The sequence below is a fragment of the Abramis brama genome (assembly GCF_963993115.1).
Source record: "Abramis brama genome assembly, chromosome: 15".
NCBI classification, from domain to species: Eukaryota; Metazoa; Chordata; class Actinopteri; order Cypriniformes; family Leuciscidae; genus Abramis; species Abramis brama.
In genome coordinates this window covers 10,444,982-10,461,127 of record NC_139977.1, presented here as the reverse complement: position 1 = coordinate 10,461,127, position 16,146 = coordinate 10,444,982, and the positions used below count along the sequence as shown (strand labels likewise).

At 36.9% G+C, this 16,146-nt stretch overlaps 2 protein-coding genes across 3 annotated transcripts in view; both read left to right on the top strand.

The window, feature by feature from the left end:
* The first annotated feature begins 102 nt into the window (after nucleotides 1-102).
* taf9 (TAF9 RNA polymerase II, TATA box binding protein (TBP)-associated factor) lies at nucleotides 103-9,921 on the top strand. Of its 2 annotated transcripts, none has more exons than XM_084136352.1 (7): nucleotides 103-210; nucleotides 612-693; nucleotides 1,150-1,286; nucleotides 1,371-1,505; nucleotides 6,997-7,078; nucleotides 7,297-7,407; nucleotides 9,587-9,921. In XM_084136352.1, the coding sequence occupies exons 1-7, from the start codon at nucleotides 175-177 to the stop codon at nucleotides 9,748-9,750; spliced, it is 747 nt and encodes a 248-aa protein (XP_083992478.1). In that variant the 5' UTR covers nucleotides 103-174; the 3' UTR covers nucleotides 9,751-9,921. The 2 variants fall into 2 exon arrangements, with proteins under 2 accessions (XP_083992478.1, XP_083992477.1); XM_084136351.1 differs by having other exon boundaries at nucleotides 7,276-7,407.
* A 789-nt stretch (nucleotides 9,922-10,710) lies between these two features.
* siah2l (seven in absentia homolog 2-like) overlaps nucleotides 10,711-16,146 on the top strand; it is a 32,186-nt gene continuing 26,750 nt past the window's right edge. Inside the window, exon 1 of the mRNA XM_084137535.1 lies at nucleotides 10,711-11,288. Coding sequence (XP_083993661.1) covers nucleotides 10,899-11,288 — 390 coding nt within the window. The 5' untranslated portion in view covers nucleotides 10,711-10,898. The remainder of the gene's footprint in view (nucleotides 11,289-16,146) is intronic.

Below are 16,146 nucleotides of genomic sequence, written 5' to 3'. Positions count from 1 at the left end.
TTGGTTGCTTGTCTCCGCCACTCATCCTTTCTTCAATCCCGAGTGGCTGCGCTGCTTCGGCACCGCCCATGGTAGCCAAAATGCGGTCTAGGTAGTCGACTCCATAGACTCTATACGTTTGAAACACAACCGAACCGAGTTTTCAGGGGGAGGAGAAGCTGAGTTCATGTGAAAATGGCGTCTCCGAAAACAGTGCCTAAAGATGCACAGGTAAATAATGAATTAGAAACGGGTTTATCACTGTGTTGTGCACCATTTATTGTTATTTAACAATAGCGATTAAAGCAGCATGATTAAAGAGCGACTGTGCATTTAATTAATCTTACTTATTCTTCTTTGTGCACATACATGCGTTAGCACGCTAACTGGTCCACTGACTGTAATGCAGTGGTTTGAGTTTCAATTTGGCGCGTTTCTAACACGTTGTGTTATAATTTGCCATATTTTTTGGGAATATGAAGGTTTTGCAGGTATGATTTATTTACAAATGTAAAGTAAGATGTGCAAAGAAGCTGCAACAGAGTCGAATTAATGCTAGTACAGTATACATAATATTTCCCTTTCGCATTTTTTGCTTTCTTATTTTATCAATATTATTATTTTCTTTAAAGGTTATGATGCAGATTCTTAAAGACATGGGGGTCACGGAGTACGAGCCTAGAGTGATCAATCAAATGCTGGAGTTTACATACAGTAAGTCAGGATGCCTTTAATGAAATCAAAATTGACAATGTTTATTTGTTCTTTGAACATTGCAACATTTATTATGAATGATTTATCCATGCAAGTCATTCTTTTTTTTTATGCATGTGCTCTCTTAATCTTTAATCAAAATAACTTGCAACGACATCACTTCTCTGATGACGTGTTTAGTGGCGCGAGGGCGGGACAACCTGTCGCTCACATGACATCACATCACAGCAATGGCAAACCACAACAATCCAATCTAGTCCCGTCCCGCCCTTCGTTTTTTCTTGTTCAAGAAGCCACTTCACTCAGATGTACGGAAGAAAAGACTATCGCATCTTCCGCTTCATGCCAACTTTTAAGTATATTGCTAAATGCATTAAGAGAAAATGTTAACGCACTCCAGCAATAACCTTTCTGTACTAGTAAATCATCCAATAACATTTTAACGTTTTTCTACAGGATATGTAACCACTATTATTGAGGATGCAAAAATATATTCCACCCATGCCAAGAAGTCCAGTGTGGATGCAGATGACATAAGGTTAGCAATCCAGTGTCGAGTGGATCAGTCGTTCACATCTCCTCCGCCACGAGATGTAAGTCTCTCTTGATGACTAATTCATAACTCATATGTGACTTCTGGTAATTAATTAACAGTGCTGTTTGGTCCATGGTTTCAGTTTCTGTTGGACATTGCAAGACAGAAGAACCAAACTCCTCTGCCACTGATCAAACCGTACACCGGTCCACGTCTTCCACCAGACCGCTACTGTCTCACCGCACCAAACTACAGACTGAAGTCCCTGCAGAAAAAGGTATTACTTTAGATGATATGTATCTATTTTTGGCTTAGAGGCCCACCTTTTATCCACAATATTCAAAACCATAGTTTTGTTTTTCAAAACTTATTTTAATCTATGGGATTATCTATTTTCTGTTGATTAAAAACAACAACAACAAAAAAAATATATAAAATAATAATAATTATTATTTTTATATTTATTTATTTATTATATATATATATATATATATATACACAGGGCTCGACATTAAGGCTTGTCCGCTTGTCCGGGACAAGTGGATTTTTTTGTAGGACAAGTGGAAGAGAAAATTATTTGTCCCACTGGACAAGTTAAATTTCAAACAAAATAAAATGCCATGTTACTTCACGTTATGTGCCCCTCGCTCGCATAACTGCCAGATTCAAACTGTGCTTTCGCGCGTAGGCTGGCGCTGAGCCAGAGTCGGACACGTTCAGCGCTGTCATATATCACAACTAAGCAGTGTTTTCAACCTCATAATGTTTATTTTAGGTTTCAGATATTTAAAAACACATAAGCATGAGTAAAACAATACATTTGGAGTTTATAAAATACACACTGATGTCTGTGGAAGCAGCGATAACAATCTATTCAAATATAATTTGCCGACATGTGTTATTCATATCAGACAAACATAGTGGAAGTAACGTTAACTATAAAGTTTACTCTATTCTACTCAGTTCACCGGCCGCTTTCTTGCATTTATTTCGGGAGAAACTGATGAATTCACGTGCTGTAAATTTGACTGACAGGACAACATTGCGGCGCCCATCTCATGTTATAGATCAAGATTATTTATAAAGGTTTTTAAACGACCAAACACACTCACTTACACGTATTTGAGAATCGGAATATCAGATAGGCTAGTTGATGACATGGTAAGCAAGTTTGTGAATATTTTGAATAAAAAAGGAAAAGCGAAATAAAAGCGACACATCTGTCATACAGTATTATTGTGGCTGCGGTGTATTGTGTGACGCGTTGCCATGGAAACATTAAAGGGAACGTTTGCCTTGAAAAAACTCACTCTGGGGGTGGGGGGTGGGGGTGTCAGTTAGAATATTTTAAACTTGCACGTGAAAGGGTTAAAGAAAAGATCGAAAATAAATATTTGTGTGTGCTTTAAAGTGGTTAGAAAAAAATTAAATCGGAATCAGCTTAAATCAGCAGGTCAAACTCAATGAAAAATCGGAATCGGCCTAGAAAATTGTAATGGGTGCATCTCTAATTGTTATGTCTACAAAATTATTTTAGATATAGTATACAGTAAGTCTAGCTAGCTTGTCTAGCTAGCTTGCAAATAGTGAGGATACCTACAAGAGTCACCACTACCTCTGGTGATACACTGCACACCAGCGTGCAAAGTATTACTTTGTATTATGGAGTCTGGAGATCCTTATTTCTTGTTGAAGGGGAACTCTATTCTTGGGACACGTTCCTTTCTACTGTTTCAACAGAATTTTATTAATATTGATAGTGTTTGGATGCTTTCAACGGTTTGTTCGAATTCTGCATTAGCAAAACACAAAAAAATAAATGATAAAATTATAAATCTTTACCCGGACAAGTGACTTTTGTGCATGGACAAGTAAAACATAAATTTACTTGTCCGAAGGACAAGTTCTTCAGGGATCCCAACTCTTTTCACCAAAGTAATGAACAAAAGTGTAGTCACAATTTTCAGTGAAAATTTGCGGGGGGAAAAGGTCCATCCATAGAGTATGTAGAAAGCACTGCTCACAAAGTCACTTTTCAAATCAAGCAAGCTTTGTTGGCCAACACGGAGAATTCACATGATTGCAAAACCCATTGCAAAATCTGTGGGAAATATTATTTTTTTTACCTCCACGTGGAATTCACAGAAAAATGTATTTTATTAATTTACATGGCCTTTCCAAGCAACCAGCTTTATTTTAGTATCTTTGAAATACTATTATAGTTGTATTAATATTTAGAATTTGTTTATATATATATATATATATATATATATATATATATATATATATATATATATATATATATATATATATATATACACATACATACATACATACATACATACATACATACATACATACATACTAGGGGTGTGCAAAGCAGCCGGTATTTGTATCTGTATTTGTATTTGTTGAGGGGGGAAAAGTATTTGTATTTGTATTTGTATTCGAGTAAAATTCAAAATAGGTGTAAAAATCCTTTTTTTTTCGCGTTACACTTCTAATTTACGTTATAGTGTAAGTATTCTTAAATTATATCCATTATAATAATTATGGATATGCAATATTGGTTGATGTTTTTCCATAAATCCAGCAATGAACATGTAACAAGGAATGTCATTGAAAAGAAAATAACATAACAGCCATTACCTATGTTAAAGTTACTCTGTCAACAGCCTATTGTCTAAATTACCGAGCTAACAGAGCTAATAGTGTTGTCACGGTACCAAAATTTCAGTATTCGGTACCAATACCAGTGAAAATCCACTGTTCTCTTTACCAATTTCGGTACCAAAGCTTAATTTAGATTATTAAGATTATTTTTATTATCTACATTAGATAAAATGACCTAACAATAAATAATAGTTTATATACTGTCGCAATTATTCTCCTTGGGGTTGATTTTAAAATACATTTTTAAAATCAAAAGTTAACATTATTTAATGCACAATGAATGAAGTAAACAAACATGACCAGTGTGTATTAAATTTGTATTAAATAACATTCACAAACATTAATTGATGTTGTAAAAATATATTGTTCACTCAATGTGTTGTTGTAGATAACGCATTAAGTAATGTTTATGAATGGTATCTCAAACTATACAGGAGATAAAACGTGTTTTATTTGACTTGACTGTACTTTTATTGAATCCAAAACTGCATTCATATTTAATTTTAAAAGGGCTTTTTAAACCTGCTAAGAGTTATCCAGCCAAGAATAAGACTAGAACTGCTTTTCTGACGGACTGATATTAATGACGGCTTTTTATTTCATTTCTCATCTCCATAAATATATCTAAAGCTAATGCAAGGGCTAGAAATCAATTAATTCTTTGCTGATACTTCCTCGTCATCATGGATAGCGCAGTTCGCACATACTTCTATACTCTTTGGTTCGCACCGCTTTCTCCTTTCCACAAGCTCTGTCATGGCGTCTGTCGTTGCTATGCAACCGTCGACATAGACGCGCCTGGAAAAACGCGCGCCTACATTTGAAATCTGCACGCGCAGAAAACGCGCTATATGAACGGCCACTTATGACAACGTGACATTAGCCTAATCCAAAATATTTATTTTCTTATCAACAAGTGGATTAACAGCCACCACATCAGCAGAACCGCCGGTCGCCATGTCTCATATGGAAACGCAGCTTTTTGATATAAAGTTTTCTTGTTCCCGGATACAAATATTTTTAAAGTATTTGTTCGAAATAAGTATTCGGAAAAAACACATTATTTGTGCCTTTCCGAATACCGTATTCGGGTTCGGCTCCACCCCTAATACATACATACATACATACATACATGAAGAGTTTGGTTGCAAAATGCAATAAATCCATTTGGATTAATTTGAGTAAAAATGTGTTTTCTTTACCAAGAAAGTGGCAAGATGAAAACCACTATTTTCTGTTTCAAACTTTCACATAGCATTTTTAGGTTATAACAACATAAATTCAAATCCAGATTTTGATTTTCAAAGATTTATTATATAAAAAAAAACGGATAATTTTTTTTCCCCAAATTGTAATAAATCCATGACAATTTTTTTTCCAAAATGCAATTAATCCATTGAATCAATATACAAGTTATTTTTCATTTCATTTTGTGTTCAAAATACACAACGAATTAAGTTTATTAGTATAATAATATTAGTATAATATTTTTAGTAAGTTTCACAGACAAAAAAAACTTATTTTGTCATATTAAGAACACTGTAACGAAGATTCACATATTATTCACATATTGCAGAAACCACCACAGGTTCATCAATGCCGTCAAATTTATTCATTTGTTTTGTTTGTTTGTTGATCGAAAAGTACAAAGTAGATAAGAAAAACTAGGAAGCCGGGTGTATTTAAAGCGCCGCCGTTACTGTTTACAATGCTACATTGTGTGGAAAATATGACAGAATAACACGGCGGATATCACATTTTACGTAAAATGTAAAATTGACTTTTCAATACCGACCAGATACAATACTTATTTTTGTAGGAACTCAATTTAAAAAAAAATAATGGTGTTTATCGCATTTTGGAACCAAACTCTTCATATATATATATATATATATATATATATATATATATATATATATATATATATATATATACATACACACACACACACACACACACATACACACATATATATATATTAGGGGTGGAGCCGAACCCGAATACGGTATTCGGAAAGGCACAAATAATGTGTTTTTTACGAATACTTATTTCGAACAAATACTTAAAAAAAATATTTGTATTCGGGAACAAGAACAACTTTATATCAAAAAGCTGCGTTTCCTCCGGCTGTAAATCCACTTGATAAGAAAGGAGAAAATGACACGGAAATATTTTGGATTAGGCTAATGTCACGTTGCCATAAGCGGTCGTTCACATAGCGCTTTTTTTGCGCGTGCAGATTTCAAATGTAGGCGCGCGGGAAGCGCGCTCGTTTTTCCAGGCGCGCCTATGTTGGTTGCATAGCAACGACAGACGCGGTGCGAACTGCGCTCTCCATGATGACGAGGAAGTATCAGCAAATAATTAATTGATTTCTAGCCCTTGCATTAGCTTTAGATATATTTATGGAGATGAGAAATGAAATAAAAAGCCGTCATCATGTCATTAATATCAGTCCTTCAGAAAAGCTGTTCTAGGCTTATTCTTGGCTGGATAACTCTTAGCAGGTTTAAAAAGCCCTTTTAAAATTAAATATGAATGCAGTTTTGGATTAAATAAAAGTACAGCCAAGTCAAATAAAACACGTTTTATCTCCTGTATTTGGTAACATTTAGAAGTGTAACGCAAAAAAAATTGATTTTTACACCTATTTTGAATTTTACTCAAATACAAATACAAATACTTTTCCCCCCTCAACAAATACAAATACAGATACAAATACCGGCTGCTTTACACACCCCTAATATATATATATGTATATATATATATATATATATGTGTGTGTATATATATATATATATATATATATATATATATATATATATATATATATATATATATATATATATATATATATATATATATACACACACACACACATATACATCAGGTAATGTTTTGTTTCAAGTAATGACAATCATTTTTGTGGTTTTAGTTTTTAGTTCGACTATAATAAACCTGATAGTAACTTTTAAAATTTGGGTTTCTTCATATCCAGGTTTTTCTAGACTGTGTGAAATCCTGGTTCTTCACATGAAGCTAACAGATGTAAATGAAAATGTACCGTCTGATATGGTTCTGATTTGCATGTTTAGGTGTCTGCGTCCACGGGCAGGATAACAGTGCCACGGTTGAGCGTGGGAGCAGTGTCCAGTAGGCCAAGCACTCCAACTCTTGGTCAGTTATTCCAAATACTTCCTGTATAAACTAAAACATCTCTAGCATCTAAAGGCACTGAGTTTTCAGGACACTTTGCATGCTCACGATTTCCAGCATACATTCATTGAGCTATTCGTAGATGCACAATAATACACAAGAGCTATTAGTAGTTGTTCTCTTTGGTGAACGAGCAAAATCTAAAACTTAATTTTCAGGATCCTCATTGTGTTTTTCAGGTACTCCATCAGTGCAGACTGTGGGGACCAAAGTGGGAACACCTGTGTCACTGACCGGCCAGCGCTTCACCGTTCAGATCCCCAACTCACAGGCTGCCTCTGTCAAATCAGGTACAGTGTCCACCTTAGAACAAGCAGTTCTCTTTGTATGATCTTCTTGTATATTAAGGACCATGTGGAAGATTTTGTGCCAAATCAGAGAGCAGGTCAAAAGTTAAGCTATTAATTGAGCTACAGTTTTACAGTACAGCCCCTTTTTTCGTCTCTTATGCTCACAATGCTGTATTTCATAAGAAATACAGTAAAAAAGTAATATTGTGAAATATTATTACAATTAGAAATGTAATTTATTCCTGTAATGCAAAGCTGTATTTTCAGCATCATTTCTCCAGGCTTCAGTGTCACATGGTCCTTCAGAAATCATTCTAATATGCTGATTTGCTGCTCAAGAAAGATTTCTCATTATTATTATTATCATTATAAATTTTGAAAACAGTTTTTGCTGATTAACATTTTTGTGGAAACAATGATACTATTCAAACATTTGTGGTAAGATTTAAAACAAAAAAAAGAAGAGAGAAATTAGTACTTTTATTCATCAATGAAGGGGAACCTAATATGCAAAATTCACTTTTATATTGTTTTTGAACAGAATAATGGGTACACAATCACCCTATTGTGGTAAAAATTCATCCACTCCGTTTATTTTCCCCATAAATCTGAAACGGTGTCTCAAAACGAGCCGTTCAGGAACGTGCTCCAGTGTGACATCACACATGCTTAGGCCCCACCCATGACTTAGCTTAGCTCCTCCCCTCAGTGAGCTGTACACAGTCCACCATGTTTATCTCCTCGCCAGAGCATTTAACACCAGCATTCGAGTAAGAAATATAAAGCTATAGTTATTCAATCAAGAGCAGTGAGTGAATTTCTGTTTTTCTTTTATTTGATTCATATAAACAGCATATATAGCAGTAGGTACTGTATATTACGCTGTTTTCACTTTAATACACAGATACAATATACACATGTGATTTCTTTACTTGCCGTTTACGTTCACAGACATAACCGACTGTGTTTATGTGAACTTTGTCAAATACACACAAGGTTATGTCAAAAACACAGTTTAAGCGCAATAAGACGTGAAAGAGAACTTAGTTTAATTCTCATAGGACGCTGTCATAGATTTTACCCTAAACCTAACTAAGTCCTATCTCATCTGACCTAAGCCTACCTGGGTCTGTAATATTTATACTCTAGCGCGTCTACACATCGACGTCGGCTGGGTGCTAATACCTGTTCCCGTAACTAGCTTACTTCCTGCGCAGGAATAATCGACAAACAGACCTCAGCAAATGTCCTTTAAATGTTTTAATCACGGCCGGAGGATCTCTCGAGCAGTTCTCAGAGAATCTCCCCCAAGAAGCAAGGCTGGAGGATCTCAGACAAATTCCATTGAGAATCCCACCAGCTAACACGAATACAACAGTTTTTATAGAATAAGGAGGTATGGCAAAAATGTCGTACTGCATTACATAATTTCCACACAATTTGATTGGTTTTCATAGACGAACCCTTCTGTTACCAGGTAAAGCAAACTTTGTTTTAATGATTACTTCATTGTTAATCACAAGGTTCAAATTTAGTCATCTGTCTAGTTTCAATTCCCAAATGTTTTATTTATACACTCACACAACCAAAGTCAAAGGGGTACGGCAAGAATACAACATCCAAAAACACAGGACAGAGCGTTTTAGTACATTGTGTTTCAAAGTGTTATCATGTTAGGCCTGAAAAGAGAAGTAAGGTTAGATGTTAGAGACATGGTTAGTTTAATATACAGTTTACTATTTTATCTATTAAAAATCCACCACAACGCGCTGTCGGATGTGTGCGCTCAGAAAACCATATATCAGAAGTTTAGACTGATATGGCTTTAAAACACATCCAGATAATACACTTTCATGATGATGATGAACTGAAATGTCAAATAAATGCTGCTCATTGAACTTTCTATTCATCAAAGAATCCTGAAAAAAGTATGACCATTTCCACAAAAATGTTAAGCAGTACAACTGATTTCAACATTGATAGTAATAATAACAATAAATGTTTCTTGAGCACCAAATCAGCATATTAGAATGGTTTCTGAAGAATTGTGTGACACTGAAGACTGGAGTAATGATGCTGAAAATTCATTTTTGCCAGAAACTGTAAGAGAAATAAAAACATGACAGGCTTTAAGAACATGTAGTGAATTATGAATTATTTAATTTGTTTTCATTCACAGCTACTCCTACCACTCCCACGGTTCAGAATGTCCTCATCAACCCCTCTCTCATCGGCTCCAAGAACATCCTCATTACTACCAATATGGTGTCGCAGAATTCATCTAGTGACTCTACGTCTCTTAAGAGGAAGCATGAAGATGAGGATGACTATGATGCTTTATGACCTGCTGTGGTTTCTTACTAGTATGGAAGCAAAAGTGATTATGTAAATAAGCATTTGATAACTCTGAATTTGCCTTTCAGTAGTATTGTCTTGTTTAGAATATTACCATTGCATATTACCATTTATTGTTAATTTTTGTAAGTAAAAAATAAATACAATTAAAATGATAAATTGTGTGTTTTGTTGTTTTTATGTTTCACAGACTTCATTTAGTGGTTGAGTTTCTATGGTGCAAAAAAAAATCTTGATCACCCTGTTCTAGTTTAATAAATAATTTAATTATTTAGATAATTTAAACTCAATATTAGGTGTAAATACAACGTAACGTTCTTATGAAATCAATGAAATGCCAGCAGAGGGAGCTAGTTAAACAAGGACTGTTACTCCAGGATGCTGACACACTGATATATGCTTATGGTCTATTATATTGATATAATTTAGAGGCAGCAAACGAGAACGGAACAACATTTTGATATAGAAACAAAATCTTATGTGCACACATTAAAAAATTGCTATTATTAAATATGCATTTCGAAGTGTTTTGAAAATAAATTGAAAATAAATAATGCTGAGCTCATTTTAAGGTATTTTTTATATTTATATATTCTCATTGCACATATTTCATGTGGATCCCAAGCATGTTAATAGAAGTGATTTTTTTTTTTTTACCAGATAGGAGGGGTTTTTAATAGAGTTAATAAAATATGTTCCTTAAATTTTATGGTCGAGTAAGAACTTTTCATTAAGACTTTATATCTCATTTTGGTTTTCATTCTGTTTAGTTTTAATGATTTAGCTTTAATCTTTTAAAATGCGTCAGTCTTCTGATTGCATAAAACGATGAAACATCCTTCTGTAGTGTCGAAGTGCCGTAGTGCAACTGTTTGCTGTTTACTTCACTAGCCAGTCACGTAGACTCTTACGTAAACGTCAAGAGCAGCTCTGTGATTGGCTGAAAGGAGTGTCAATCAAACGTCCTTCATCCAATAGTTTCGTTACTCCCTCTCAAACTATGGCGGCCATGTTGTATCCGCGGGGGATCGGAGGCTGCGCGGAACCGAGTCTCTCGTCAGTTGGGAGTACATGGTGAGGCTCTCGGGCTTGAACTCGTCTGGGTTTTACACCATCAGAGATCTACACTCCTCGCCATGAGCCGTCCGTCCTCGACGGGTGGTGCGGCTGGGGGACTCGGAGCTGGTAAAACAGGAGGAAGTAAGCATGGAGGAACAGCCGCAGCCACAGCCGCCGCTGGGGTCTCTGGCTCTGTCCCGGGCTCTGGTACTGTGCCCGCGGTCGCTGTAACCCTTCCAGCCGTTGCCCTACCGGGACAGTCAGCCGAACTGACAGCGTTGTTTGAATGCCCGGTGTGTTTCGACTATGTGCTGCCTCCGATACTGCAGTGCCAGGCTGGGCATCTGGTGTGTAACCAGTGTCGGCAAAAGCTCAGCTGTTGTCCAACCTGTCGCGGCCCTCTTACGCCGAGCATAAGAAACTTGGCAATGGAAAAAGTTGCATCTAATCTACCGTTTCCGTGTAAGGTAAGAACAACCCCGAAGCACGAGTGAAATGCATTCACAACTTTCTTAATAACCAATCCAGTCACCTGCCATGTTGCTTCATTCAGTAAGTTACTGTATGATGATGGCACACAGGCAGCCATGAGTTTAGAAAGTGTGCTCATATCCTGTAACTAAAGCTCAGATGCCACAGGTGTATTACATCAAGCCAAGAACATGCAGCCCTTCTCCTTCATTCATATTTTCAGTCACCTTTCGCTTATATTTGAAGTGACATATCTAGCTGAAGTGTGTATTTTGTCTGCTAACATACTTTATTATCTGTTCTTTATTCAAGATTAATATTCAGTTGTTCGTAAATGGATATCATATCACTAAAATTCAAAATTATATTTTGAACAATCCCTACCAAAGCCGACGTATCAACATTGTCTCAACCAATGGCGTGTGTTTGGGGGCGGGGTTATCCTTTTGTTCAACTAATGACAAGCCGGGAGGCGGGGAGTGTTTCGGAAACCTGTGTGAGAACATTCATTGTTGTTTTTTTGTATTTCCGTTTGGTGACGCTAGGGGCGCAGAAATTATACTTTAGCTTTAAAATTTGAGATGGGGGTCATTTAGGCTGTGCCCTCATTCACTCTTCCCTACATTAGTCCACTAAAATAGTTCACTTCAGAGAGTGAATGAAAACTTGTGAGTGAATTCGGACACACTTTTGCATAGTTTGTGCTTGCTGTTCAATAATCATGGCAGCTCCAGTTGTAATGAAAATATTTCCGTCTCTGTCATGGAAACTGTGTGAACCTTAGTTAAACAATTTAATAATCAGTTAAAAAGAAACTTAGGCTATACTTGTATTGTATGATATTACGCTGTGGCCACATTGAACCAGCGGTTTGGAAAATGGATGGATGGATGATTCAGTCGAAGGCGTCATCTTCTGGTCTGACTTGGATATCTATTTGGCGCACGACTTTTACAGACAGTGCATTATGGGTATTGTCCAGTCGTTGAGTGTATATCATTTGTACACTTGTTATTGCGGTGCATTGTGGGATTGAATGAGTGCACTCAATAATGTTTTGGACACCACTACAAATGGCTGTTCCTTTAAATAGTGCCCAATTTAAGGGTATAGGGGGCGATTTTGGACATAGCCATAGTTTCACAGGCCCGCAATCATACTCTTCTTTAGATATATATCGTTATGGATATACACATATAAATTGTCTTTACTTCCAGTACAGAGTCGTTCACAAGCTGTTTGCGCAATAAAGAGCTGCATGCCTCACCGCATATGATTTTCAGGTTTTCCACCTCATCCAGTGCTTTTTTTTTTTCATCTTATAAAGTATACTGTTATTATTTCGGTGTGAGAAAGCACTACAAACAATTCAGTGCTTGACCGAAGTGTCCAAAAATGACCAAAATTAATCCAAAACATTTTCAAACTTTTTGCAAACCTAGCAGTCCCACCAAGATTTCCTGAATTTCCTTTCTTTCTTTCTCTCTCTTTTTTTTTTTTTTTTTTTTTTTGTGTGCAGATTTTGTCATCAAATGACTGACTAATAACTGATTTTGTGGTGTAATTCAAGGATCAGTCATCTTTTACTGGGGTAATTACCGGAGCAAGTTTGATTGCTTTGTTTAAACATAAGAACCTTGCTTGACTTGGTTTTGCTTGTTATTTGATGATCAAACTGCACCAGAAAGATCTGAATTCACACTGAATGAGTTCTAGCTCTTGATACTGCATATTAAACACTAAGATCAGTTCACATTTTTTTCCTGTACCACTGCGGCATTGCAGCAGTGTGTTGTAGCTTTCTGGGCAGTTTGAGCTTAAAGTTTTCTGTTGACTGGCCTGAAACTCCTTGATTACATCATCAGTACATTAAAGTTGTATTCTCTATGTTATCACTGGTTGAAAGTTGATCACTACTCTTGTTCCCTGGGGTAATGTTTCCTCCTTACAGTGGCTATCAGGACATGGCAACTGGTACGTGATGTAGAGCAGTCTTTAGAGATACAAGCCATCAGTAAAGGAAAGCAAGCCTCAACATTTGTGGTGAAAGTAAAGCTTGTTCCACTGTTGTTTCAGCAAAGGCCTTTGCGAGTTAGTTGTTCGATGCTCTGTACAAACAGCATTATATATGAAAAAAGAAAAGAAATTGTGGAGGGATGTTGTGAAAATGCTCGTTCTGGCATTTTTATTGCAATCTATTATTTTTATTACAATTTTCTCTCTTTGGCCCTTGGAATAAATAATAGATATTTTTATTTTGGGGTCAATAAATAGTAATAAAGTAATAAATAGTTTTGGCCTGGGGAGGACATTGAGACCTGAAAGTTATATAGTATATAGTAGCCTACTTTTGTCTTTCAAGTGGTCAAGAAAAAAATGTTTCTCATGAATTTGCCTCTTTAAGATGCTTTTGGAGGTATGACTATATGACTTTCTTCTGCGGAAGACAGTAGAAGATATTGTGAAGAGTTGGTTACCATGCGCTTGATTTTTATGAACAAAGAACACTAAAGAATTTCTCAAAAAAAGCTTCCTTTGTGTTTACATAGGCTAATAAAAGTCATACAGGTTTAGAACGGCATGAGGGTGAGTAAATGATGACAGAATTAGATTTTTGGCTAAAAATAATACAAAGTCAAAATAAGGTACTATAATCTAATTAGTAAGGTACTGTTTTTAATATTTCCTGGCTATCTTTGCATTGATGCATACTATTCTAAATAAAAATTGGCCATTTTAATAAGCGTGGCTGCTTTGTATACAGGGGTTACCAGGGTAACCATTCTATTTCTGCTGTTCCATAAGTGCCACATATGGCAATTCAATTTCATTTTAATTCAGCCCACAGCGAATATTGACTAGGCTAGTCAGTGTTACTGTTGTTACAAGGTGTTCGGCCATACACTGATGACATTACTTGGCCACCATGGCACTGCCCCCACTGTCATGTAGCATTTTTTATAGAAAATATAGTTCAATTGGACAACAGATGCTACATTTATAATCTGAAAGTGTCTGCTTCGTTCCATAGCACAGTGCATACGCAGCCATACGCAGCACGTTTGAACTTCTGCAAGAACCAATGAGGTTCGTTCTCGTGTTACGCATCACGTTTGAGCTTCAGCAAGAACCAATGAGGTTCATTCTCGTGTTACGCATCACGTTTGAGCTTCTGCAAGAACCAATGAGGTTCATTCTCGTGTTACGCATCACTTTTGAGCTTCTGCAAGAACCAATGAGGTTCGTTCTCGTGTTACGCATCACGTTTGAGCTTCAGCAAGAACCAATGAGGTTCATTCTCGTGTTACGCATCACGTTTGAGCTTCTGCAAGAACCAATGAGGTTCATTCTCGTGTTACGCATCACTTTTGAGCTTCTGCAAGAACCAATGAGGTTCATTCTCGTGTTACGCGTCACGTTTGAGCTTCTGCAAGAACCATTTGAGCTTCTGCAAGAACCAATGAGGTTCGTTCTCGTGTTACGCGTCACGTTTGAGCTTCTGCAAGAACCAATGAGGTTCGTTCTCGTGTTACGCATCACGTTTGAGCTTCAAGAACCAATGAGGTTCGTTCTCGTGTTACGCATCACGTTTGAGCATCTGCAAGAACCAATGAGGTTCGTTCTCGTGTTGCGCATCACGTTTGAGCTTCTGCAAGAACCAATGAGGTTCGTTCTCGTGTTACGCATCACGTTTGAGCTTCTGCAAGAACCAATGAGGTTCGTTCTAGTGTTACGCATCACATTTGAACTTCTGCAAGAACCAATGAGGTTCATTCTCGTGTTACGCATCACGTTTGAGCTTCTGCAAGAACCAATGAGGTTCGTTCTAGTGTTACGCATCACATTTGAACTTCTGCAAGAACCAATGAGGTTCATTCTCGTGTTACGCATCACGTTTGAGCTTCTGCAAGAACCAATGAGGTTCGTTCTCGTGTTACGCATCACGTTTGAGCTTCTGCAAGAACCAATGAGGTTCGTTCTAGTGTTACGCATCACATTTGAACTTCTGCAAGAACCAATGAGGTTCATTCTCGTGTTACGCATCACGTTTGAACTTCTGCAAGAACCAATGATGTTCATTCTCGTGTTACACATCACGTTTGAGCTTCTGCAAGAGGGAGTCTAGCAGTCAAGCAGGTTCGGTTGAGATTCTTTATAAACTTGAAGCGACAAACTGGTAGTTGGCGTGACTGAAATCAAATCTCTCAATTTCATGTAAAATATCTTCATTTGATTTCCGAAGATGAATGAAAGTCTTACAGGTTTGGAACAACATGAGGGTGAGTAATTAATTAACCACCCCTTTCATTGTAAATGTGCAGGTCTTAAAAAAGGTCTTAAACGCCTTAAATTTGATTTGAAAAACCCTGCAAATACCCTTTTCCACATTCCTAAAAATGATTTATTCGGTTTATAAGAAACATGCGCTTCGGGAGAAGTGGAAAAGGAAATGGAAGACTTGGATCTCAGTCGTAGTGTCCCGTCAGATGTCCTAGCAGCACACCTCATGTAGGATGTCCGTTTGGAGCTCGGCCCAGAGAGTCTGGCAGGAGGAGAGCAGTTCCTCAGAGCTGTCACTGAGATGGGATGCTTTCCTCACACGCCAGGCTCTGTGTCCGGCTGGCATACGCAGCCAGATTAGACATGGATACACTTAGTCCCCTCAGGCTTGGGCATTTATTTTGCCATGTGAATCTATTTTCAGCCTGTTCTGCGGGTTTGTTAAGACACAAGCTGATGTCACTATGAATAGTGGCGGGTGCAAAGCGAATTAGAGGTTTGTAATGATCCTCATCAGACCCTGTTTAAATAGGAGAGCACCACAGTGTGGCAAACACTGGTGACACCGGTGTG

Excerpts from the sequence above, each read along its gene's own strand:
- taf9 (XM_084136351.1), top strand. The coding sequence starts at position 175 with ATGGCGTCTCCGAAAACAGTGCCTAAAGATGCACAG. Across the intron at positions 694-1,149 it reads AATGCTGGAGTTTACATACA|GATATGTAACCACTATTATT; the intron begins GTAAGTCAGGAT and ends GTTTTTCTACAG. Across the intron at positions 1,287-1,370 it reads CATCTCCTCCGCCACGAGAT|TTTCTGTTGGACATTGCAAG; the intron begins GTAAGTCTCTCT and ends CCATGGTTTCAG.